This window comes from Paramormyrops kingsleyae, chromosome 1 (genome assembly GCF_048594095.1).
Source record: "Paramormyrops kingsleyae isolate MSU_618 chromosome 1, PKINGS_0.4, whole genome shotgun sequence".
In the NCBI taxonomy this organism is placed as follows: Eukaryota; Metazoa; Chordata; class Actinopteri; order Osteoglossiformes; family Mormyridae; genus Paramormyrops; species Paramormyrops kingsleyae.
Window position 1 is genome coordinate 32152752 of NC_132797.1, and position 26774 is coordinate 32179525.

General features: G+C 46.3%; 1 protein-coding gene across 1 annotated transcript in view; it reads left to right on the plus strand.

The window, feature by feature from the left end:
- The first annotated feature begins 2728 nt into the window (after positions 1-2728).
- adarb2 (adenosine deaminase RNA specific B2 (inactive)) overlaps positions 2729-26774 on the plus strand; it is a 113166-nt gene continuing 89120 nt past the window's right edge. Inside the window, exon 1 of the mRNA XM_023805658.2 lies at positions 2729-3283. Within this exon, the coding sequence (XP_023661426.1) occupies positions 3181-3283 (103 nt within the window). The 5' untranslated portion in view covers positions 2729-3180. The remainder of the gene's footprint in view (positions 3284-26774) is intronic.

Sequence of the window (26774 nt, forward strand, 5' to 3'; positions counted from 1 at the left end):
GAGAAAGTATGACATGCGCAGAAAGAGCACTCTGGGGATCCAAAGGAGGCCGTTCCCCACAGATCACTGATCTGACCGTAGGACATCCCTGTCTCTACTGCGAGATGGCCTTCCTGACCTCTCCCCGATCAAACAAAAATGATTACTGCCCTTTTACCAGAAACAGAAGCCTACAACCAAATGTATAACATGAATATAGAATGTCGAGTGAAATATGCAGATTTATTAGATCAATGTTGTATCTCCACCCCCCGGTATAGAAACGTATGATAACCCCCTTAAGGACATTTCCTCTATATAAGGACAACCCATTTAAGGTAGCTGGCCACTGCCCCTTTAAGGATGGCCCCTTTAAGGACGCAGGCGACTGCCCCTTTAAGAATGCAGGTCAGTGCCCCTTTAAGAATGCAGGTCAGTGCCCCTTTAAGTTGCTGGGTCGGCTCTCAGCAGGAGTCCTGCTTTGGCACTGTCAGTTGGGGCATTGGACCTGAAGAGTTCAACAAAAATAGATGTCAACCCTTGTCTCACACTGATTGGTTTTGGGGTTTTCTATGATTTTGTCTTATTAGTATTAGTGTATGTATATATATATATATGTGTTTGTATGTGTGTGTGTGTATGTATGTGCCCAAATGCCGCCCTCAATGTAATACAAACCTGTTATTTTGATATTGTGGGCTGACCGTTTTCCAGGTCCCCAAAAACATCTGTGAATGCAACCAAAAAACTAAAAATGCGAAAAGGCTTGTATTTTGTTTGGTTACTGGTGGTTACGGTTATGGGGTTAAGGTCATCATGTTGGGATTAGAGTTTTCCCCATGGAAATGAATGGAGAGTCCCTACAAATATATAATTGCAAACCTGTGTGTGTGTGTGTGTGTGTGTGTGTGTGTGTATGCCCAAATGCCCCCCACAATGTAATACAAACCTGTTATTTTGATGTGCGTGTGTGATTCCCTGGGATCCAGAGAGCGGGTCCCTACAGAGAAGTATTCCAATGTTCCAATAAGGAGCCTGACCAGCTAATCCCTTTTCGCACCATTTAATGTCATTAGATCATATATTAAAACGTGGTTTAAGTGCATAATGGTAATATCCTTATGTGACACTTATGTGTGCTGAAAATCTCACAAAGTCACACACACAGATTAAGATGGAAAACAATGAACCTTTTTATTTTAAAAGAACCCCATTTTGGTTAATAAGGAAATTGACATTACGTTAAAACAGCAGACTAAATAAATATATCATCAGCTCCAAGTAATAGGATTTTTAATAACACTAATAATTGCATGCAATATTCAGGACCATGGACAGTTCCAGACAGGCAGCTCAATTAGCCTCTTAATTCCGTAAAATGCACATTCAGGGTGAGTTAAAGACAGACAGCCTTTAATCTTCAGGGTCTTTGCGAACTGGGTAAATATATTATCATTAAAATAAATAAATAACAGCAGCCAGTTAGACATTTAAAGCAAGTTAGAGGCTTCCGATTGAACCGCTGGTTCAGGCAGCAGTTTAGTGTGAAAACATGCATCAAAATCAAAAGAATCCTCTGCTGGAAATGATACCAAAGAAGTAATCAAACACAGCAACACCAACAATAGACGGGGTTAATAAATGCTTAATAATGCGTTAAAGAATAATTTAAAAATAAAAATATATATCAAATAAACACTGAAAATGGGGAAATAGAGTAAAATTAAACAAGCGACAATGTTTTCTTTTATTTTATCCTTGAGACATTTTCAATAACGAATCAGGTCAAATTTAAGGGTAAAAATATTGAAATGCTGTCTGGCATTTTACTGTGTCTGTACATCATCATGCATGTGGAATGGAAGCAAAGAGGTCCGGCGACTATGTGGAACACATCCGGAAGCAGGTGCACTGCCAAAAGTCACAGTTAGGAGGCGCTAGAGCAGGGGCACTGCTCCCCCACATGGTACCTTAACCATTTAGCCGTGTGCTGCCCTGATTCTGAATGTAGCATTAGAGAAGGCTGAAGTAGCCAATAAGCAGCATCACTGTCTGAGCAATATGGCACGTTTGAAAATGCCACTTGCCTTAAAAATATTTCAACAGCACTGTATGAAAATAATAAATGTATCAACTGTAAAAAAAAAAAAAGCCAGCAAGAGTGTAATCTCTCACCTTCAGATGTGAATGTCAGAAAATTCCAATTCAATCTCCTACACCGAGATAGGGACGCAAAAATGCAAGTCAAGAGATCAGCCGCTGTGATTTAAAAATCATGAACTCAGTAGGGAATGTAAACTGTCACTTCAGGTCAAGTTCCCTCACCACAATATCCTTCCTACTTTTCCTTTCAGCGTTTTTTGCCCTATTAAACTATCAATTATAAATGATAAATTATACATTTAATTATTTGCAAAATAATTTTTAGAGGAAATATTTAGCTAGATATTTACTAGATATGCTGTGACAGCCTAATATTAAAGCAGGAGAAATAATAGGAATTATACATATTTATTAATACATTATCATGAATAATAATGAACTTTAGGGGCGATATTACATGCCCAGTCAATAAATCCGACTGCGCTGTGTTTGCTGGCAGTATTCATATTCAGTATTTGAAACAGCGCTTAGGGAAAGACTGTGGAGTCAGGCGACGAAATAAAGGTTCAGTAACTTGCGAGCTCATATTAAGGCGAATATAAGAGGGTTCGCTCTCTCTCAGCCGCAGAGCCCTGAAATGCTACAGCCGGCGCGCCTGGAGCAGAAACGCAGGACACATCTTCGGCAACGGGACGCTGTTCACCCATCACTCAGCTACCCAAATACGAGCTGAGTTTGCAAGCCCGACTGGGGGTGGTGCTGGGGTAGCGGTACCGGCGCTGATGTCACAGCCTGCACGCCGTCATGATTGGGTCTAATTAGAAATTGCGGCAGCAAATAGATGGGCTTCCTGCATGGTCGGATTCAAAGTGGCTGGTGCCAAAAAGGCAGAGGTGCAGAACCTGGAGCGCCTGGAGCGGCAGTGCGCGCCGCAGCCGACGCGCGGAGTCTGGGGGGCGTGATCGAGCAGACGCTCCTCAATCTGCGCGAGGGACACCCTTTAAGACTGGGGGAATAAAGAGAAAGGCAGCATCTCCAGCGGCTTCGAGGGACGCCCCAGACCGCAAAGTGAAGCTGAACTACTTAGGAGGCACCACGATGGCTTCGGTCCTCGGCCACGGCAGCCGCGCTCCGGGGGCTCCGAGCAGCCAGCTGAAATGCAAGTTCAAAAGGAGACGGAGGAGGAGGTCAAAGAGAAAAGGTAAACTTTTATAGCGCAAACACAGCTGGCCGCGAATCGGCTCCGATGGAGGTGACATTTAAGCGGGTTAAGCGCTGTCAGACAGGGGCATCGCCGCATGTCGCGTCCGCGCCGTGTCACTTTGGCACTTTGTCCGATATACCCCATAAATCAATAAATGTCCACCTGTGCTTTAGAAACAGCCGCTATCCGTAATCGCCCCCGAAAAGGGTAAATTCCACATTGAAAACACTGTTACAGTCATTAACTAATCACCATAAGGTTGTGATTGTCTGTATATTAAGGAGGTTTGTTCAGTTTCCACTTAACCTACCATACACGGGCAGACTGCTCTGAACGAGTTTATTATTATTATTACTATTATTACTATTATTATTATTATTATTATTATTATTAGAGAGCGTGCGCGTAGGTATAGTCGGAAAATTGGGCTGACTTATTCTTAGCGCTCGTCACTCCTGGGAAATACTCAAGCGATCGGGGCCGCCCAATTAACACCCCCCTTAATTGTAGTACGTCGCTTGTTATTCCGAACCACCTAGAACTTTTTACATCCTTTTTAATGACAAATGGAAACTCCCTCCAAAGTTTCCGCAGGAAATGCCTCTTTTAACAAATTGAATTAGGCTATTGTTAATTGTGGAATAAATGCATCACGTGAATTTACATGCAAGCGTCAGTCCCGAAACAAGCGATTTAAACATATACAATGGAAAACTGCCTAGTCGCCTTTTAGACTGTACCTTATACGTCGGAGTATTCTTGTATGTTTAATTTTTAATAACACTTTAATCTCTGTTCGTTTTTGTTTGCTAGTGCAGCACTTTACCATTAGCTCACTTTTCTCATTACATTTTATATGAATCTTTATTTTCTGTGTAACTGTTTGTTACAACACCACTGTGCGGATGATTTTTAAATGTTATAATTATAAACTATATACTGTACATCTATTCATACAGCCATTTAGTATTTTTTTTTCTTTTGATAGCTTATTAGTTTCACTACGTTATATAGGCTATACTTATATATATATTTATATATATATACACACACACACACATACACACATATATATATTTATATGTATTGCTTAAGTGTACTTTAAGAGCAAATAAGAAAAAAGAACAGTTTGGATCGGTTAGTTGACCGTTTGAGGCTGTGTTTTGCCATTTGACTTTCCCGCACTGTATTTTGTGACTTTGTATAAACTTTATTTAAATCGCACTGTATTTTCTAAAGGTCCAAATTTATTGCTGATGAGTTTACAGTTTCGGGACTTTAAAAATATATACAAAAAAGAAAAATCATAACGCAGGTGAAGATTTCACAGGTGAACTCAATAATAATAATAATAATAATAATAATAATGAACCACATACAAGAGTGCCATCATACAAAGTTAATTTTAATAAGAAATAATCTGTAATATTATTAAACTATTTTGACTAAAGGGTGTACAAGTTTGGTCTTCCATCATATAGTTACTCTTCACATAGCTTTTCTTCCAGTGTGTTGCAGTGTGCTGCAGTGTGATGTTAAACCATCTTCACATTTTTTGACACTGCAAATATTTAAATGACTCTATTACTGATAGTTACATCACAATGGTTTGCCCACCTGCCACATATATCAAATATTCCCGAGTGAAATGGCAGCAGCCTGAGGTTTAAATGCCCTCATTTGAAATATTTGAATTTCTGCACTTCCACCGTTTCATTTCCGGATCTCCCTTGATTATCCTGGTCTGTTGGAGCTGGCTCAGAAAGTTAGAAAGCCTGGACTTGTCACGTTGAAAGACAGTCCCATGGAAACATCTGCAGATGTTTGGCATTTATGGATGGAGGACAGTCAGAGCTGTTGAATTACAAAGGCAGTACCCATGTTAGTAGATGCACGCCCGGCCTGTTAGCTGTGCAAGTCTCTGCTTATACCTGCACTCACACAAAGACGGGAGGTGCGTGTATTTGGCACAATGGCTGCTCATGGGACCCCGCACCTGTCCATCAGAGTAATGAATGTCCGCAAAGGTTCTGGGCCTCGGCTTCGTCTCCATGACGGGTTTGTGTGGCATGCTGAAGCTTCGCCGTTTACCGTGCTCCCTGACTGATGCAGGAAATGCCTGGATCTTCTGATAATGTGTAATTCATCGGCTTGGTTGCCACCCGGCTCAGTTTGTCCCCTCTGTCGCTCCGTAGGATTTTTTGCCATTTTCCCCATTATTTGGCCATTCTTCTCTTTAGCAATCCCATGTTGGGAGATGGCCAGGGCCTCTGGTATATTTTGGGCTGAGCGGCACACCTCAAATTCGGCACGATATGCTTGTCAGTTTGAATTATTTAAAAAACAGACCAAATGGCTGGAACTTGTTCATGATGTGTGTCACCTGGGCTCAGCCTCCAGCTGAATCACTCAAACAAAACCTGTTTCATCATACATCTGATCTGTATTTTAAAGTTTTTTTTTTTGATTGACTGTAATTTTAGTAAGTACTATTGAAATGAAGCTATTCATGCAGTGTCAATCACAGTCACGATTGAAGCCTTATAACTAGCAATATTAAAATCAGAGCCATGATTAATGCCATTAACACTTGAGTATTTCCCATTGGGCTAAAAATAAAATGAAGAAAAATTGCACATATGATACTTTTCCGTCAGCCGACATTTTCAAAATCCTACAGAAACAATAGACAAAGTTTCTTGTGACAATGGGACGTTAAATTATGTTTCCCCAGCATGTCACGGTACACGTTGCGTTTCATGCAGGGAACTGAAGCTTCACCACAGCCTGCGATATTAACACCCAAATAATTTAGGCGAGAACGGCAAAACATAAAATATAATGTTGAGGAAAATGTATTTACATAATGGAATGACAGAATTGGTTACACAACATTAGGCTTTGCATATGAATATGGGAAACACATGCACATTAGCGGGAGACATGCTTCAGAGTATCACATTATACTTTAAAATGGGCAATTTATCACTGTTGCTGATTCAGTTTGATATCGTTGGACGGCCCACAAATAGCGGCGCCATGTAAAAGTTACCTGAGCCCCAGAGTGCTCATTACTCGTTTTATTGCATCGTCAAAATAAACAGTGCCTAAATTATTTTACTAGCCTATCTATTACTTTTATCCAAAGTGACTTGCGTTATTGCTCATTTATACTGATTGATATTTTACAGGGACACAGTTCGCCTATTAGCAAAATTACGGATTGTGTGTCTACATTATGTATTACGGTACAACTTGGCTTCCTTGTAACTAGAAGAATAATATAATTTAAATTTTGATTTTATTTTCCTTATTATCTTTGTGATTATTGCAGTTTTAAGTTTAATGGTGAATGATAACCCAGCTGGACAGGGGGAAAAAAACTCGCAAACTATTTTGGTTTTGCATCAGCAGCGTGTGGCGTCGCTTCTCCAACCACTTCTATGTCTGACATCTTGATGGGGCGATCGGCCTCCCGTCTCTGACCTCCACGTGCCCCTCCCTTCGGTACCTCAAAGCCCTGGACCGCGTACTGCGAACGCGCACGTCGAGACCGCGCTTGGCTTTGTGTATGTCAGGGGCGTACCTGCTGAAGCGGTTATCTGGACAACAGCAGATGGACGTGATTATAAGGACACCTTATCTGATGGTACAGTCGCAGGCTTACACGCTCCTCTGCGTCCTTCCATTTCAAATTGACGGGTATGAAAATAGATAATCCATCAACGGATTTTTAAATGTTTTTAATAATAATAAGGATGGTACTATAATTCTTTGTGATATTTTAATATGTATTCATCATATTGAAAGGCCAGACAATGATTTTTATTGTGCTTTTGGCAATAGGACAGTGTTCGGATTACAGGGATATGTTATTCGATGGAGTAATCCCCAGCAAATGCTGCAGATTATTTTATGACAGCTCTTGCATTAAAACGTATTTGTATATTGAAAGGAAATACAGTAAGCAGATTTTAATGTTGATTTCATTAGTCTCTCCCGCTATATTGTCCTTTTTGGACAATGGAGCAACATTAGCAGTCTGGGGTTTATGAAAAGGAAAACAAACTGGGGCATTTTTTTGACTGCCATATTTTAACATAATTTTAAAAACTTAATTTTCGTGGAAATTTAGCTCGGCGAAACCCTGTGGCCGGCGTCTGTTCCGTAGTGAAATGTAAATGCCAAGCGCGCCGCACTGGCGCGTGTAAAAGCGCTAACACGGTGTGTCCTCTCTCATAATGACCCCGACGGGGCCCCGTCTGCGCGCCGCCGACTCACTTCATGATTTACAGGTTCCTCCGTGCACCATTTGTCAAGCCATAGAAAGAATCAGGAGGGAAATACATTGGTCAGCATTTCATCATTAACGTCATCAGTCTCTAAATCACACTGTATTTTTCACTGCTCCAACTAGTCAGAGCACCAGGAGTGCCTTTGTGCTCTAAGGAACTGCATCTTGGAAGAGGCTTTGTACAGGCCTATGCTTTTTGTTTCTGTGCACAAAGTCAAATTATATATATAAATAAAATACTGAAAGAAATTGGCTTGTCTTCTAATGTGTTTGGGGAAAGATTTTGAAGTATGTCCAATGTGTTTTTTTCCAGACATGAGTGTTCACTCTGTGAACGAGGTAATATTTTTCCGTGCTAATTGCTGGGAGCCCGTGACATACGTGCTAAAAGCATGCCAGCGCATTTCAGTTTAGTGATCTCCGTGTCTTTCCTTTTCTTTCCTCTGAGGGCTAGGGATTTCGTCAGGAGGAAACTGCAACACGTTTACAAAAAAGGGGGGGAGCACTGCATCCGATGGTACTGAACAGTGTCCTCCTGCTGGAACAGAAAGAGGAAGGGATGACAGCCACACAGGCGCTGTCTCCAGGAGTCACATAATTTATATGGCCATTACATTTTACACACTCCCAAAGGGAAGGCTTTTCCAGGAGTGCCACAACCACAGACCCAGGTCAACATATTTCCAGTCTGCCAGACGGCGGTCCGTTCGAAGCACGGTTAGTAAATCAGATGAATTGCCCCTGCAAGTTAAAAAAAAAAAAAAAAAAAAACTTTTCTGCCACAAACATGAAGTTGAGCCCTTGGGCAGGAAGGGGAATCTCTCGTTCCTCGGTGGCAAAACAGATCGTTTTCAGATATTTGCTGAGGGGATAGTGACAGCAGCCCCCGCTTCTGGTCCCTCAAATGTCACACAAATGCCGCGATGTGTAGTAATGAAAAGCCGGATTACTCACCGCCAAGTCCCGATCCGAATCCCGATCCGAATCCCAATCTGAATCCCGATCCGAATCCCAATCCGAATCCCAGTCGTGGTTTAATCCCCTCAGCAGTCTCGGTTCTGTCCTTAATGGCTCTGATTGGTGTAGTTGGGATCACCAGATGCTTTCTGCTGCCTTATGATACCTGCCTGTGTCCTGCTTGGGGGCCCTATAGGAAAGGTTCGATATGCAGATATTCCCACAAAATATGAAAGTATTATATAAGTATAAATATAAGTATTAAAAGTAAATGCATACAATTCTAAAATGTATTTAAATTATATATCAACACGCACACATTGAATCACCATCGAACTCTTCCTAAAATCCGTCTCTAAAAGTAGATGGATAAAAACTAGTTCAAATGACTTAAATTGGAGGTGTGACTTTTTAAAAGGGACAAATTGTTTCAGTGGGTGCGTGGGGGAAATCATTATTAATGTATTTCATGAGCCGCATTGATTTATAAATGGACCACATCGGCTTTCCGGATTCATTATGGTTGTAAGTGGCTGTTTGTGTTTCTCGTATTTCGTATAATAACATTAAAATATGGCTAAACACCCTTGGTGATTGTGAGGTTAATGAAGGTCGTTTCCATAAGTGTGCTGCCTGGTATCAAGGCACTTTCATAGTCACATCCTGATTAACTGTAAAATATTCCCCAGTTTAGGACACTTTGTCCTCCACTGAACGTTTAGCTGAGGCTGAAAAAGGTTATTAACATTGAATGGTGGCTGTTCTCTCAGGAGCACACCGCAGATAAAATGACCAAGGGATGGAATAGCACAACTTTGCAAATTAGCATAATTAGTAATTATCGCTTAATAGCCCCTCTTGGCTTTTGAGACTTGGCACTTGAATTTCTGCTTAAAGTTCAGTGAGGAAAAACAAATTTCATGCTGAAATGTCTCAATAACACAGCTCAGCTATTACGGTAATCACCTCAGCCGTGCTGGGGTGGGGGGGGGGGGGGGGGGGGTTAATGTATGAATCCAAGGTTAAGGTTTGCATGGTCGTGCTGGGCAGTCTTGCACTGTTCACTGCTGGGTGTCTTATCTCCCTTAAATCCTGCTGATGGACCGACACAGCACTTTTTCCAGGCTTATTAACATGCCTCGCTGGATCTGGGGACCTTAGGTGACAAGTGTGTAAGCAGTCTGATGTCACACCATTCCAAATTAAATGTTTAGACAATACACTGCCATCAAATAAATGGTGGCCAACGCATAGAGAACTATACTCTGTTCTTAAGGAAAATGTGGCCGGAAATTCAGTCTCGTCAGCAATTTTTTGAGAAGTCGTTCTAATTTTTAACTTTCAGTACCTAAAGTAGGCCTACTTATAACGTTTATAGGCGCAAGACGAATTTCCCAGGACACACTACAGTAAATACTTTTTATGATGGAAAACTAATGTCAAATGGTGAAAATAGTTAATACCACAATTTAATTCATATACTGCCAGTGGTGTAATTGCAGTTAGAAGTTTCGTAGTATCTGTGTAAAGCGGAAAAACGCACTGTACCGCAGTATAGCACTTACGAGATTTCTTTGCCTTGTGAGTAGTCGGGTGGTGGGATTTTACTATAATTCCAGTTTTCAATTTACCAAAGTACAAGGGCACGAAGAAATATGTTTACTTTCAATGTTTATTTTTTTCTCTCCTGTATAATTTGCAATGCTTATCTTAATATGGCGCTCATAATAAATTTAAATCTGCATATGAAAATGTCAAAATGCTTCTGCGTTTATTTTCTACATCCGTTATACCTTCTTTCCCTCTAATGTCATGTTATTTCCTAGCTCTCTAAAGTGTGCCTTTGGTTTTGTTTGTAATACTATTGACCGAGATGCAATGAGATAATTCCAGAAATAAAAACCAAAGTCTAGTTTTCTGTAGGATAGCCTATCTCACACTCTCATATTGGATATCACAGATACCAGATAGTTTAGATGCAGTAATAATCTTGGATCTTGAATGAGCCATATTAACCGAACAGGCTAGCCTGGTACTGTATACTGTCTGGCACCCATTCACTGTGTTTGCGCAGTTTGATATGTCGCACAGTAAGGGCACACATGTGCCGTCTCCGCCGTCCAGCCAATGACTGAAACCCTTAATCTCTTGCAAAGTTCAGTAAAATATGAGAACGTGTTGATATGGTTACATGTGGCCGGGAGAATCCCCGCTCCCTTGTTAACGAGGCCATTTCCAGGGTTCCGAATCTTTCCCCATTTGACTCCTGAGTTACCGCTAAATTTCCCGCTAAGGTCTTGCTTCTGCTCTTTCACAGACGGTTCACTGTGCTGAGCGTCTGTACCGCTGAGATTCAACTCACACCTCATGCTACTGCTATGCTACTGCTGATTTTTTTTTCCAGATGGTGTTTTAAATCACAGCTACTTTACATAATTACTATTTTAATACAAGCCCATACATAAAATACTGTAAGGGAGTTATATAGGGTTATAATCAACTGAATTGACTAACGGCCAGCCACAATATTTTCTAATTTATTCGGAAGTGTCTTATTTTAAACGGCTCGCCTGAAAATGCATATTTTGGGAAGACATCCCGCTGTACCATAATCCTGAAAGATAGTATGCTGTAAATCTGGGGAGGTCAGCACCCGCCCATCAGAATTTTAGCTGAGGAGACTTTGATGTGTCTTCTGAACACCCAGGCTGAGTGTTCGTGATGCAAACACAGCTCTGAAATGCGGAGGAATTCCTGTTAAAATGATTCCCCTCACACGCCGTATTAAAGAAGTCCCCCCCCGGGTCTTCCCAACAAATCCTTTCTCATCCATTGATTCTAAAATCCTTTAGGTAAAAAAAATAGGCTTATCCACCAAATCCCTTTAAAAGGTGTTTAAAAAACCTCCTTCCACTTTAGTTTAGATTTAACTCAGCATTTAAAGCCCATTTCGACCGCTGTGTCTTTCTTTCTGATGTATTAGATTTTATTCCAGTTTCCAGACTGGAGATATTAGTGTGGGAGGGATTTCCTGCTGCCGTTTAAGGAAATGCTGTGCTGTAGGCTCTTGTCTCAGGAAGAGTAGCTGCCCTTCCTGAATTTAAAGGACTTTCCTGGGGAAAATACCTACATGCTGCCTCTTAATAGACAGTCACGTTGAGGACCGCTTACTTCCATCAGTGGCAGTAAACCAACTTGCCCATGGTCAGCGAGCTTTGCGGCTTGAAAACCACTCTGCTGTCGAAATGGACCGTCCCTCGTCATCACCAGCTTCCACCCCTCTGCCTCTGGGGGGGCTGAGCAGTCTCTGTGCCGTGCCAGGGTCCGTCAGTACGCGCCCGCTTAATGTGCCAGGCTGGCAAGCATTTAGGGATTTGCTGTTATTTGGTTTTGTCCTCGGGCTTTTACGAAATCAGGCCTGTTTTGTTTACACCGCTGTTGCGACACTCCCCACCACCCCCTCCCCGGCCACTCTTTGTTAGCTGTAGGGCTAATTATCGAAAAGTCAAATGCCAGAAGCACAATAGAGACGCAGGTACACGGGCAGGTAGAGAGGAATGTGGAGTGCGTGTTAGCATGGGCACGCCGGGCTGCTGCCTGCCCCGAGGCCCTCCAAGGTCTCTAAGGGCGCCTTTCAGACGCTAACGTTAGCCTTGCTCGACCCACTGATCACGTGTAAGGAAAAAGTGCTAGTCTCTCTTAGACTAAAGGAAGTGAAAGACCTAGTTTATTTTTATTAAGAGAGAGCATCTTTCTAATTATTCACTTCTGGTTAAAAAAAAACACTTTTTAGGTAGCTTTAGCTGCAGAGACAGACATTTAAGGTCCAGAAAGTAAAAATCCAGAGCAAGATTTTGTTTCAACCAACCAGTTGAGTACTCTGTGACTCTTTATGCTCAATTGGTTGGTTGAGTTGAAATCTTGGTCTGGAACCTCTGTCTAGCTAGAACCGGGTACGACCCGCTTTTGCCTTCAGAAATTCACAAGTTGTGTGTTTGGAGATGCCTTTCTGCATCCCACTCTTATGCTGGGCTGGTATTTTTGTACTTTGGTCTTCCTGCTAGCTTCAACAAGTCTGGCCATTCTCTTCTGACCATCTCATTAACAAAGTGTTTTCAGCCACAGAAATGCCACTGACTGGATGTTTTTTTTTGTATTTGTTGCACCATTTCTTGGTAAACTCCAGACACCGTAATGCATGGAAATCACAGGAGGTTGGCTTTTTTCTGAGCTGCTGGAACCTCCAACAATCGTAACCGTGTTCAAAATTCCTTACATCAGGTGTTTTAATGGTCAGTTGATCAGTAACTGAACCTCTTGACCCTGTCTGTGTGCTGTGTTTATATTCTGTTTGTGTTAACAAGCAGGAGAATTTCATGACCTGTCCACTGAGTGTGTATATTATTTCCATTGCATCACTCAAGACTTCATCATTAAAATTACTGTTACTTTAATAGATCAAAGTTATGTCCTTGCACTAATTCACAAAAAAAAATGCACAGCTTCTTCAGATCTTCCCCAAATCAGCGATTTCCAAATTCGTTCTGATGCCAGAGCCATCCATTATGGAAACACCGACGTACCGTGATTGACCTGAACAGGCGGGAATGTGACACTCTCTCAATCACAACATCCTGTCCAGGAAATGCGTGAGATTATTGCGCATGAATTTCTTAATGAAGTATTCCATCAACCTGTTCCACTCCACGGTGGGAAAACCCTGAGATGAAACAGTGAACCACTGGACTGAAATCCTACCTTTAAGTGATGATGATGATGATGATGATGATGATGATGACAATCCTCTCCTACCAGCTGCGTCATTGTTCTGTGGCACCTCCCTCAAGCTGCAGCCGTTGTTTTAATTAGAAATAACTGAGGGCTTGATGATGGCTTTTGAACCGGTACGTGTTTGGGAATCGCCCACCAGCAACAGGAAGATGCCGACTGCCGGCCAGACCCCATTATCCCCCATCACCTGTGTGCCTGAGGACCGTCATCCACATCATCGCCGGGTAAATAATGCAACCAGTGGCATGGTTTCCTGCAAGAAAGATGGCGCCACTGCCTGCGAGCTGAAGTATCGTTAAACAATGACAGACACGGGCGCTGGGCGAGAAGACTCTAAATAAAACATATTTGCAGAGGAGAGGAAGGGGAGGGAGGCAGGCTGGTCGTAAAAACCTGAGACCACGACTGGAAGCAGAACATCTGCAAGTGAGTTGAAGGGTTGGCTTCTCCTCTGGGTTAATGTACAAGCTAAACTTGCTATAAGCCCCATAAAATGTCCAGCAGTGATACCTCATCTAACATTGTGTTTTTTCCTCATGGGGGGTGGGGGATTGCCGGCCCTGGGTGAGAAGCAGGTGGTCTCACGTGAGCTTTTGACCGGCCTGAATTCCCACCGCGGGCGTCCTTGGTGAGGCTAAAGCTGCTAATCTATAAGTGGTCATTGTGGTTTGAGTGCTTCCTGAGGACTTGCTATTTAAGAAACCTGTGAATATGTAGCCAGTGTGGGTTTGTGAGGGTCTGCATGGTCTGTAAGCGTCTGCATGGATTTTCATGTGTCTGCGATTTTGTGGGTCTGGGTCTCTAGGTCTGTGTGGATCTGCGTGTTTCTTTCAGGGTCTGCATTGTCTGAAAGCGTCTGCGCGGATTTTTGTGTGTCTGCGATTTTGTGGGTCTGGGTCTCTAGGTCTGTGTGGATCTGCGTATTTCTTTCAGGATCTGCGTGGTCTGAAAGCGTCTGCGCGTTTTTCGTGTGTGTGTGATTTTGTGGGTCTGGGTCTCTAGGTCTGTGGATCTGCGTATCTCTTTCAGGATCTGCGTGGTCTAAAAGTGTCTGCGCGGATTTTCGTATGTGTGTGATTTTGTGGGTCTGGGTCTCTAGGTCTGTGGATCTGTGTATCTCTTTCAGGATCTGCGTGATCTGAAAGCGTCTGCGCGTTTTTCGTGTGTGTGTGATTTTGTGGGTCTGGGTCTCTACGTCTGTGTGGAGCTGCGTATTTCTTTCAGGATCTGCGCGGTCTAAAAGTGTCTGCGCGGATTTTCGTATGTGTGTGATTTTGTGGGTCTGGGTCTCTAGGTCTGTGTGGATCTGCGTATCTCTTTCAGTATCTGCGTGGTCTGAAAGCGTCTGCGCGGATTTTCATATGTCTGTGATTTTGTCTCTGGGTCGGTGTGGATCTGCATGTTTCTTTCAGGGTCTGCATGCTTCTTTAAGGGTCTGCAAATTTTTATCAGGGTCTGCGCGGATCTGCATGGGTCTGCAAGGGTCTGTGAGTTTCATTCAGGGTCTGTGTGCGTCTGCAAGGGTCTGCATGGTCATCTGTGGTTGTGTTGAACGTCTGAACTGCTCACTTGCTTGTTTTGGCCACACCGTTTTTATTTCAGCATAGATTGGCTTTGGGGGAACCAAACAGGAAAAAAATGATTATAAAAGTAAATGGTTAAAAAACATGCAAGTCAATGTAGAGCCTTAAGGTTAAAGTGTTCTACAATTATTTTAGTTGTTAGATTCAGTGGTTCTGTAATAATGAAGGATTTAAGCACGGCTTCAATAAAGAGTATTATGTTGAAATACGGGCTGAAAGTAATTATGGAGGGTATTCTTGCATTGCAGCCTTATTTAGTAACATGGAGTTATTCAATTGGCTGGGTACCACCTTGTGAAACCGCAGTACAATCCACAGAGGGTCGTTTTGTTTAACCTTCTCAGTCTGACCCCCTCTCCTGGCTGAACTACCAACTCTTCCCCCTAACACCCCTGGCCTTGTCAACGGCTGGGTTTTAACTGCCTGCAGACACATACACTCTCACACGCTGAGCACCGAAGCATTATTTGTGAGACGCTATTAGCACTGTGCCCCCCTCCCCCCCAAAGCGAGGTCCCCCGGCCCCACTCTGGCACGGTCCCCCTCCGGAGCAGCCTGACAGCTAGCTGCTGGAGATGGGTGTTCACTCTCGGTGCGGCGCAAACAACACGGCGTGGCGGATTTCGCCCGGGGATAGAGTAATTAAGAGTGACTGCGCTCAGGGGGAACGGTGCTCGCAATTATGAAGAAACATGTTTGCAAGTGAAGCTTGGACATTTAAATGCAGCACTCTGTTAGGGGCCGGGAAGGTATCTCCAATGCGACATTTAGCTGTGTCAAGAAGGATCAGAAAGCATTTAAAAATTATCAGTGTGAAAGACCCTGTTTGGCCTGTCAACCCCTAAAATGCTCCTTAATTTTGAATACGTGTTTCTACTTTTTAAGAAATCATTTCAATATTCATAATGGAAAATTTTGTTTAAATGGTGGCCAACAGAAACCTTTTCTCTTAGTTTCACAGCTTTTAAACTCCCTGACGATAACGAGGGTGATGAGTGTCAGTACACTGTGGGGGACGCAATATTTTACATGCATTAATGAGTGCAGGATAAATATGTTTTAACAGCTAAACGAGGCTGATTCTGAGAAATACTGCTGTGTTTATTGTACATGAGCCACATTTTAAGTCACATGGGTAAACCATTGAAAGTAAAATTTAAGCTCATTGTTCGCCATTTATTACAGAATGTTAAAATGTTATTCTTATTACGAGACAAATGATTTTAAGGATTCTGGCTGTTTTAGCCCCCCCCCCCCTTCACCCCCATGCTTGTTTGCATTCTGACGACCCTGCAGGCTTGGTCTCTAGCCAGTAAAGATTACACTTTGATCCTTATTGGCAAAAGGAGGCCCAGAGCGAACCATTAAAATGCCCATTATCATTTATTAAGCAGGTGTGGAAATGTATTGGTCTTTTAACGTAATGCAGATTTGTGGTTCATTGGGCAATCCATTTTTCAATTTAGTGCTCTGCCTGGGAGAAATTAACAGATGTCCATCGATTTTCCCTTTTCCTTTTCCCCTTCTACAGTTGCCAGCCTTGTTTACACCTGACAGCAAGGACTTTATAGCTAAGCAGTCGTTCTAAGTTATGCCTGTCGTAATTAGCCCTTTAAAACGAGATTGACAGTCGGCGGGAGGCTCTCGGAGGCGCTATCGCGACGCGTCTCTGGGTTATATATTTATTTACGGTTAACCTCCGCGCGAGTCACCCTGGCTGAGCAATAATGGTGCTAACGATGCAGTCCGGGGCTGAAATCAATCTTCAGGGGGTGATCCCCGAAGGCAGCGGCGGCGGCAGCGGCCGTTTAGCGCCGCTCGCTGCGGGGAAGAGTCCTGCGCGGTTAGTGGGCGTGTTAAGCGCACTGGGTGGCCCTTTCTGTCTCTCAGGCACATCACACACAGGCCACATAAACAGCAGCTGATTATTGCGCATCAACTGGAGCTATGAAGCCAGGGATGATGATGACACCCGGGCTGTCACACGTCACGCATGCACACATGTGACACACGCATGGACATGACCGTCTGTTTAATTTTTCCTCGTCAGCCTAAAGCTGTCACACGGGACTCTACCAGTGTCCTCTGCTGGTTGGGGGGGGGGTTAAGAGAAGTAGGAATGCACGTGAGTGGGTGGGGGCTGATGGTCAAAGCTGGCTGATGGATGACAGGAGATGGTACACGAATGAGGGGCGTGGCTAAGTGTCCAAGGGGGAGGGGCTGTACGGCCCAGCATCATGTTTCTACAGAGAAGCATTTGCTGTGGATGAAGGAGACAGGAAACGCACCAGGGAAGGAGGAGGGGTTAAGCTTTGCGTTTAAAGTGACAGGGCTGCTGACAGACGGAACAGGGGAACTGCAAGTGTGTGTGTGTGTGTGGGGGGGGGGGGGGCGTTAACGGAGCGTGGGGCCCGGGGGGCTGAGGCGCGGGGGGGTGCTCGGTGAGTATGCCATTAAGAGTGACCTTGAAGTGGCAGCACACTGAGGCCGGTCCTGCTGCTCATTTCCAAGGTCCCTGCTTGTAGGGGTGGCTGCAGAACATGCGTCGGACTGCAGGAACACGGTGGGCGGATGGCATCACTGTATCGCCACCTGCAGGTGCTGAAGGGGTTAAGGTTGGGTTGTCGCAGGTATTTCTGGATGGCAGAAGGATAGATGGCTCCAAACTAAGATGCAGGTGTCAAGAGTTGGGGAATAAAACAGCTGTCGGATCGGGCCCGGAGTGTGGTGATCCAGTCTCGGACGTGTCGCGGAAACGGCTTGTCTTCTGGAGCCGTGGACTCCATCGGCGAGCCTCTGCATTAACAGACCTCATGCAAGCGGGTAGACCTGAAGACAAGCACACTGCCTGGGAGAGGCTTCCTGTTTCCGTCAACGTGAGCTGAGGAGCTGAGGGGGGATGCCACTCGCAGTACAGGAAACGCTCCGCGATGCCTCGTTTGAACATCCCTGTGCAGTTTTAAAGTACTGCTCAGAATGTACCATAAAGACACAACATATGTTATCCTTCATTCGCTGTGGCAGCCTGGAAGCCTGTCAGAATCACACACTGATGCTCCTTGAGCTCAAATCCCTGGAGAAAAATCAAACTTCAAACTGCAGTATCAGAGAAGGGAATTTACGTCAGGAGCAGATGTTCAAGGCGATGCTGACGTTTGCCTCGGCCACTGTGTTTCACGGGGATGCTTGTCGTCGTACATCCGACTCTGGGAGGAGGTGAGGGGGGGGGGACCCAGACTGGGGGGGGAACATTGTCACTGTTTTGCTTCTCTGCTGGTACGACTGAGCGGGGAACAAGTGCTCGATGACGGAAAGTGGGACAGCTTCACAGCTGTGCTCCATCACCAGGGGACGCACAGATCTGTGCCACTGGATCTCATTGTCAGGAGAAAAGAACCCTATTTCAGCTCCTCTGACTCTGCCTGATGGGAGGGAGGCAGTGGTGGCTGCTTTGTTATTCCGGACAGGAGATAAACAGCTGCTCTTCCTGTAAAATGGTGCCGAAATCACCGCCGGCGTCCTTCTCCCGTACCTGTTTGACTTCTGATAAATCCACACACCCTGTTATTTACCACACTGTGAGACTCCACCCCCCCGCCCTGGAAGCGTGCCGACCGACCCACCACGTGTTGGGTTCCTCGTGTTCGGGGGGCTCCCTACGTATGAGGGGATCGGATCGGGTTCCTTTGTGTGTCCTAATTCTTTAACAGAGGTGTTGCCTTTAGGAGGGAGAGCATTCTTCATCACATTACTGTCTAGAGCGTAATTGATAAACACAAGGAGATCTCATCTGACATACTCACATCTGACAAGCCGTCATGTGCAGGCTATTCCTTTGGTTTTGACAGCTGGTTGAAGGGGGGTTCTTCTCTCCCCTCTTGTCTTTTGCTGAAAGCCGTTTTTTGTTCCCATGTCAAATGTAAATCCTGACCCCGTTAAAGTTTTACAGGTGGGTGAGCCGTCCGTCAAGAGAGGCGCGTGTTTGATGAGACAGACGGCGATAATCCTGCAATAAACGGGCTTGTCGAGTGCCGGGTTGGGGGGGGGGGGATGTATCAGCGCTTGGGAAATACAGTCGGGAGGTGGATCTAGGCTGGGGGCGGGTGAATAATGGTGGGCCTGAATCACATGGAGTGCATGCTGGGATATATGGGACATTTGGGGCGATCGAGATAAAAGAGGCACATGAACGGGGTCACTGGCACGATAAAATGTCCCTCAGAGACAGCACACACCCCCCTCCCCCCCATTTCATTCTAAATTATAGCTCCCTTAAAGGGAAGGCGTAAGCCAGCAGCCTCCCAGCTTTCCTACAGGGTGGGGGGGTTTAGATAAACCTCACTGTGCTCGGTGGAAACGTGCGGACACACAGGGCTCTCGTCGCGAACACAGAGCTCTCGTCGCGAACACAGTCTATTTGCACAGTTTATTTAAGCACAAAATGGCTCCTAATAGAGCCATCAGCCCTCACTCATTGGCTAATAGTTTAATTAGGTCCATCTGGAGGGGGCGACGTGGAAGGATGGCGGCCCCCCGCGCCGTCGATGGGCTAATCTGTCATCCCGCGAGCCGCTGACTGGCACGCTCTCCTGTCGGCCGGTCCCTGCGAGCAGTGGGACACTGACCCCCCCCTCCCCCCCGTGTGACTGACCCGCTCCATGTTTTAATGTGATAACCTGGGGAGGGGCAGTTCCTGCCTGTCTTGCCACGGCCTGGCATTTCTGCTCGAGAAATGAAGCTATTTGTCTGCTTATCAGCGGCTCGCTTTCCCGCCGTTTTTAATGTGCAGTTGTGGATACAAAGACCTGCTCTCATACAGTAAATGAACAGAGTACAGCGAGCGCTGGGAGACAAACAACAACACACAGCCATTTGTCAGGCTTTGAGCGTAGGGCACGGAAACCACTGAATCAGAATTTATTTAATGTCAGAGATACTTAAGTCACTTCCTGTCTACTCCAACCCACTTCGAATATTAATATACAAACTGGTCCTTTCTGAGCTACCAGATTCATGACGCATGAAGACGAGTGTTTATCAGTTGAGCGATGCATGCGGAGGAAACACACTTTTTATTTGTATGTTCTACACACCTATTTTTGATCCACCATTCGCAGATGCATGCTGAGCTACATGTGTACGCATTTACGTTAATCTACAAAAGTACATTTATAAAGCACTAATAGGTCTCTTCATTCGTAAAACATAGGCCTCACGCAATGCAGATCCGTGTCGCTTTCCTGGGAATTTTATCACATATTGTTTGATGCTTAATGCACTTTATTTACATGATTGCCTTACACTATGTGAATTAGAATATATGCGACCCAGAGCTCCTGAGCAGGGCTGGAGGTAAGATCTGGGCGGATGGATGGATGGAGCTTGCCGTGTTTGGTGCGGTGAGCGAGGTACGCGCCAGAGGCCCTGCCGGAGCGGCTTTAGGCAGACGTGGCGCCGGACTCGCTCACGGCCGCGGCTCTAAATATGGTTGGGCAGGTGCTGACATCGCAGGGGAGCCTCATGCTGGGCAAAGCAGTTTCCCTTTGTTGCTTTTACCTGACTCTATAAATGTGGAGATTGGCTGAGAGGAAAAGCCCGGGAAAGGAACGGAGAAGAAAGCGGGTCTTTTTTACGGCGAGTCAGCCGCTTTGCTGAGCGTCGGGGCCACGGCGCTCCAGCCATCGCGACTTTGAGTGTCACTTTGCGTGTGAAGCCTTAAAACAAATGAAGCCCTTTACATTGGTAATGCTTGGATATCTATCTGGAATCAGGGTGCGTCTGCCGCATAGCAGCTGGGGAGAGAAATCAGCTTCAATTAGCGCGAGCAGCGGAGCGCCACGCTGGGTCGCAGGGGACTGCCGAACGCAGGGGGGCCGCCACCACCCCTCCTAAACGACCAGACGGGAGGCCACCTGGGCATCCCGGCGTTTAACGGCAAAGGCCCATATTCAGCCACAGGGTAACAATTATAACCCCAGTGGGGTGGGTCGGGTATAGTGAGCTGGGTACCGGGTACCGACCGTGAGCCCGGCTGTTATCATAACAGCACATTTATCGGCGCTCCTGCTGAGACACGTGGTAAACGTGCATGTCGCTGGCTGTCGGTGTGGTTTCGCTCTGCTCAGCTGCTCATTAATATTGGATCGTGCTGCAGGTTCGAGCTGCCGGTCCAGCGACACCGCCGGCGGAAAGGAGCCGGATCGACTCGAGTGTCTAGTTTAGAAGCTTCAGCAGTAGCGGCGGGACGCAGATGCGCCCTGATTAAGGGAAAACGGGGCTGACAGCAGCGCATTAGTATGATGTATGTGCTGTTAGCCGCCACACGGCTAATCCCACATGTGGCACTTGACACGCCTGTGTGGACGCAGTTGCAAGGACCTGCCTATGTGGATATACCACGTGGACACGCCATGTGGACGTACTAATGTGGACACGTCTTGTGGACGTACCCGTGTAGACACGCCACGTGGATGCCCCCGTGTGTATGCCCCCGTGTGTACGCTCCCGTGTGTACGCTCCCGTGTGTATGCCCCCGTGTGTACGCTCCCGTGTGTATGCCCCCGTGTGTACGCTCCCGTGTGGACGCCCCGTGTGTATGCCCCCGTGTGTACGCTCCCGTGTGTACGCTCCCGTGTGGACGCCCCCGTGTGTACGCCCCCGTGTGTACGCCCCCGTGTGGACGCCCCCGTGTGTACGCTCCCGTGTGGACGCCCCCGTGTGTACGCCCCCGTGTGGACGCCCCCGTGTCGACGCCCCCGTGTGTACGCCCCCGTGTGTACGCCCCCGTGTCGACGCCCCCGTGTCGACGCCCCCGTGTCTACGCCCCCATGTCGACGCCCCCGTGTGGACGCCCCCGTGTCGACGCCCCCGTGTGTACGCTCCCGTGTGGACGCCCCCGTGTCTACGCCCCCGTGTCTACGCTCCCGTGTGGACGCCGCCGTGTCTACGCCCCCGTGTGGACGCCCCCGTGTCTATGCCCCCGTGTGGACGCCGTCCTTGTCTACGCCCCCATGTGGACGCCCCTGTGTCTAAGCTCCCGTGTGGATGCCCCCGTGTCTACGCCCCCGTGTCTACGCCCCCGTGTGTACACCCCCGTGTGGACGCCCCCGTCACTCTCTGCATACCCTGACCTGACACTTGATATGTTCTGCATCAGTAGGTCAAGAAAATGCTGAAGCTCCTCTTCAGGTTGCCATTTATGAGGCAGACCCTCCATTTCTCCCCATTACCTGAATTTACGAGATGTGCTGTTAATATGCTGTAAATATGCTGAATTTCTGCAAATAAGCCATGAAACAGAATAGGATTTTTTACCGTGTATTAGAAAATCACAACATGCATACATTTTATGCGACATCTTTAAAGATGTTTCAGACGAGTGATATATTAGACTGTGAGCTTTCGGAGTGTTTTATTCCACTTTAAATTTGAACACAGCTCCTCATCTGTGAGGATCCTGGTCCTGTCTCTGAGTATTTAAAGCCGGACCCCGACCTGCTTTGACGTGTGCTGAGGGCCTGTCACCCCCCCCCCCCTCCCCATGCACCACCCGGGGTGCTTTGGCGGGTCAGAGACACACTGTACTGTGTGATCATCTTGTCCACAGCGTGGCCGCTCCTCTGAACACGGTGATGCCAAACGTCCCCAGAGATGTTGCCCAGACATAATGTCAGTGCTGTGCCTCTGCGGGAGTGGGGGGGGGGGGGGTTGTTGGCTATGTGCTGGCTGGTGGTCCTTGCTCACCAATCTTTCGGGCCAATTCAGACATGGGTTCAGTCTTGTGGGCAAACGCCGTGCAGAGATGTGTCACCATCAGCGGATATTCATAACCCCTCCAACCCCCCCCACGACGGCGGCTGCTCTGTCATCCTGGGCGCTCACAGATGCCCGTCTGGCGGACTCTGGGGGGATCGGGGCTCAGTAGGCGCTCAAAGTCACGCTGGATTTAATTAAGAAAACATGCGGCTTCTCGCTGTACCCTTAACCTCTCCGCCACTTCGCATCTGATGACGAGCCCCTTGTACAGCAAGGCCAGGCATCCAAACGGGAGCTTTACAGAAGCACATTTTTATTGCAGGCGTTGCATAACTAAATAATCACCCAGGGAATTTTTTTTCCCATTTTGAAATGCTGATTGGGGCAAAATATACAATTAAGCTAATATGTATTGTTCATTTTACTTCCTTTCTTTGGACAGATGATCTTCATGCTGGGCGATTCTGCCCTTGCTCTGTGGGCATCAAATATAGCAGCTGTGGTTGATTTCAAAAAGCTTTTGTTGGATAAACAGAGGAGACTGAGACTGCCGTAGTGTGAACCTGGCCTTCGTAGATGGAGTTGGGATGATTCTGCATATATAAACAAACAAGCCTCCGTTCTGCTTCATCATTAAACTTTTATTACAACATGTGTTTTGACCCCCGAAGTATTTAACATGTCTGAGGCTGTCAGACCGCATCATGATTAAGTAGCTGTCCCCTGAAACCTAGTGGCTGGTGTTTGACCAGCCTCTCTCGGTGATGTGGAGTGAAGTAGCTTGTGGTTTTTCTCCTCATCAATTCATTGCATGCCATTTGGCCAACTTCCTACGACCAAGTTCAGAGGAAAAAGTTTGGTGACACTTTACTTAAAGCAGTCATCATAATGCACTATACAGTAGATACCTACATATTGCATTATGAGGGCATTTATAGTGCATTATAGATGAGAGCTTCATAGAGCATACATGACTATAATGTGTTATGCCTTTTTATTACTATTTATAGCTGTGTTTATGATACTTTCTTAATGCATTCTAATGCGTTATGAAGGGATCTATAATGCATTATACTTGGGTGATTTAAGTAAAGTGTCACCATTTTGATTTTTGGATTTAAATAGGCTTTCTCAGCTTTGTCACAGGTTAGCATTTTAGCGTGTCATTTTGTAATCGTGATTCCTCTAGTTTTAAACTTGCTTGGCCAGCCTTAACTTCATCCGGTCGAAGTGAAGTTGCCGTTTTCTGGAACACATTCTCGTTCGGGACCTGATTGTTGCGTACGGCTGACTTCCCTTCACATGGGGGCTGAATGCCATGGTGAGAGTGAAGCCTCTGGACAGATAAACAGAGCTTCACCTTCTGTTCGAAATAATGGTGAATGCGTGTCATTTCCTGTCTGCGGTCTGCCGGCTCTGCGGCACGCCATCCCCTCCAGGACCCAATGACCTTCACCGGACACCTAGGACCCTCCTCCAGCCACTCCAGGCGTGTTCCTCCCAGCAGGGGGGGGCTGCGAGGTCACCGGAGGAGCCGGTGGGGCCCAGCGTGTACACTACACGCCTCCTGTCCTCTGGCCGCGGAGCTGCCCGATCAGCGAGCCGGCCGGGCGATACGCTTACAGCGCCACCCCAGTCCCCGATGGCTGAGCGCTAATTCAATCATCTGTTAGGTCTGTGGACTTTGTGGGGAAAAAGTTCCTTTGTATTAATTTGAATGAATTTGGGAGTGAAATATAGCTTCAAGCAGCAATTACTGGGGGCCAGGCAGCATGTCAGGCAACTCATGTGACTAATTATGCCAGCGTGGGGGCCGTGACACGTCTTTGGCTGCTCTTGTGCACCCCCCCCCCCCACCCACAGACTGCTTGGAAAGAGAGCGAGCACTGGCATTCGCACGGGTCACACGCAGCCCACGAGCAAAATGATTTAAGGCCTTTTAATACACAATTCGATGCCATACGTGACGTACAGCCCCTTGAAGAATCACCAGTGTTTACCAGTGTAGGAGGATGTCCGTAATCAAGATAATTCATTCTGCCATTTTATGTTTTTATTTTTTATTATTACATAAGAATGCGATGTCGTGATCTGCTTGACGTGCGTTGATACCTGTGGACGTCTTAGCACAGCCAGAAGATGGAAAAAGAGTCATTTCCCTCTTTACCTTGCATTTGGTTTTGGAAAAAAATTGAAAACGTTTGCAATAATTAATGACCCAACTGCTGCCCCGGGAAACATGAGCGAAAATGTCATCACCGCACAGAGGCAGCGCAGCGTCGGGGTTTGCTAACCTGCACCCCCAGCCCGTCCCCATTACCCATCTGCCCTGATCTCAGTCTCCCAGTCCCACATCTGAGAGGCATTAACCTCCCTTGACAGATTCTGGTGCTCTTCCTTTAAGCTCTGAGTAGACACCTGTTTGGGCAGGTGAATCGTCTGAATTTGTAGTATGCGATGTAGCAAATGGCCCATTAGAGGGTGTCACACAATTAACATATTAGTCTAACAAAATCCACATATTTGTCTCTTTCTGGGGGGGGTATAATACCTGTTTTTTTCTCTCTGACCCATTGAGCAACTAGTAGAATATTTAATCTTATGACCATGTATAGCCACAATACATAATTATGCAGCTATCACACCAGTCTGCTTACTGGCTACGTGGCACTCTCAATTTTTGGAATTAAGATTTAATGCTATATTTCTGTAAGTGCAACCAAAAGATTTAATGCTGTACCTGACTGACGAATAGCGTGCTATTCACAAAGCAAACGGTTTCTCAGTTGTGGATTTTGATCGCATATGTAAAATTTAGCAGCGTTAGAAGAGAAACATGACTCATGGTGTGACCTTCAATGTCGTGTCGCTGATCAGATGACGTACTGGTGTTGGTGTCAGACCCTTGTGATCATGACAAGGACAGGGTGGAGGTGGGTGGGGTGGCGGGGGGGGGTCGGTTACACCCAGAACAACATGGAAACTCTGTTACTAGAACACGACTTAAAGTGATTTCTCAGCACAGTATCTCAGCTTATCAATGTCTGTCATGGAAAAACACGGCCTGAGAGAGGCAGTTCGATGGGGGGGCGGGGTGCGGGGGGGGCATTACCGGCCAGTTAATCGCTGCAGTGTTACACGTCTCAGCACTGGCCAGCGTGTTCCCTTCAGTAACTCCCTCCTTCCTCAGCGTCAAGGTTTAGCGTGAGCTGCAGTTTCTTTCAGATGAGATTTATTTTATTTTGCACCATTTTCTCCATCTATCTTGGCACCTCTATAAATAGCCTTTTGTTTCACTCCTTAAATCTATAAACCTTCCGTTTGCTTTCTGTCCCGCACACAAGGGACGGTAAATCCTAAAAGCGACTGTGAGTTTTCCCTTTATTCATCTATCTGTTTATTTACCGTGCCCGGTCACGCGCGGGACGATGGGGGGAGCGGCGAAAAGGTGGACCTCAGCAGATAGCTCTCTCCGAGTGCGCCCCTGTTGCTTGAACGAGGCGCCAGGGGTCTCATGAAGAAGCCTCGCACGCGGATGCGGGGAACACAGTCTTGAAAGTCTCCCTCTGAGCCGCGGAACAATAATTAGCATCGCAGGAAGTGAGGAGCGGTAAGCGGATGATGATAAGCCCGTATAACGGCTGCTGAATGCAATTAATGGGAAATATTACCCATAGAGCCCCGCTTTATTCACAGTTATCGGAGGCGGCTGATGAGCTCAGCTCCTGATCCTCTGTCATGTAAGAGTTCGGAGTGTCTCTCCTTGACGAGACCTGGCTCTCTCCTTGCCGCTCTCACAGACGGATGCGCTCACTATCGCCCCCGCTCGCTGGGTACTCTCCCAGGATGCAAATATCTCAGGGAAGCAGTTCTGCATCCTCTTAATCTCTGAAACCGACACAGCAGTGTGGAGCTGACTGAAGCGGTCCCGGTCCCAGTGCAGCTATTCAGCTGTATCCTTGGTGAGACACCGGCAGGCCCAGCTCGGGCCCGCAGACTCGCCCACTCCACCCCCCCTCCCTGTCCTCACTTTTACCACCGTGCGCTCCAGCCATGCGAGGATCTGCTCGCTTGCCCTTGAATACCCATAATTTCTCCACATTGTCAT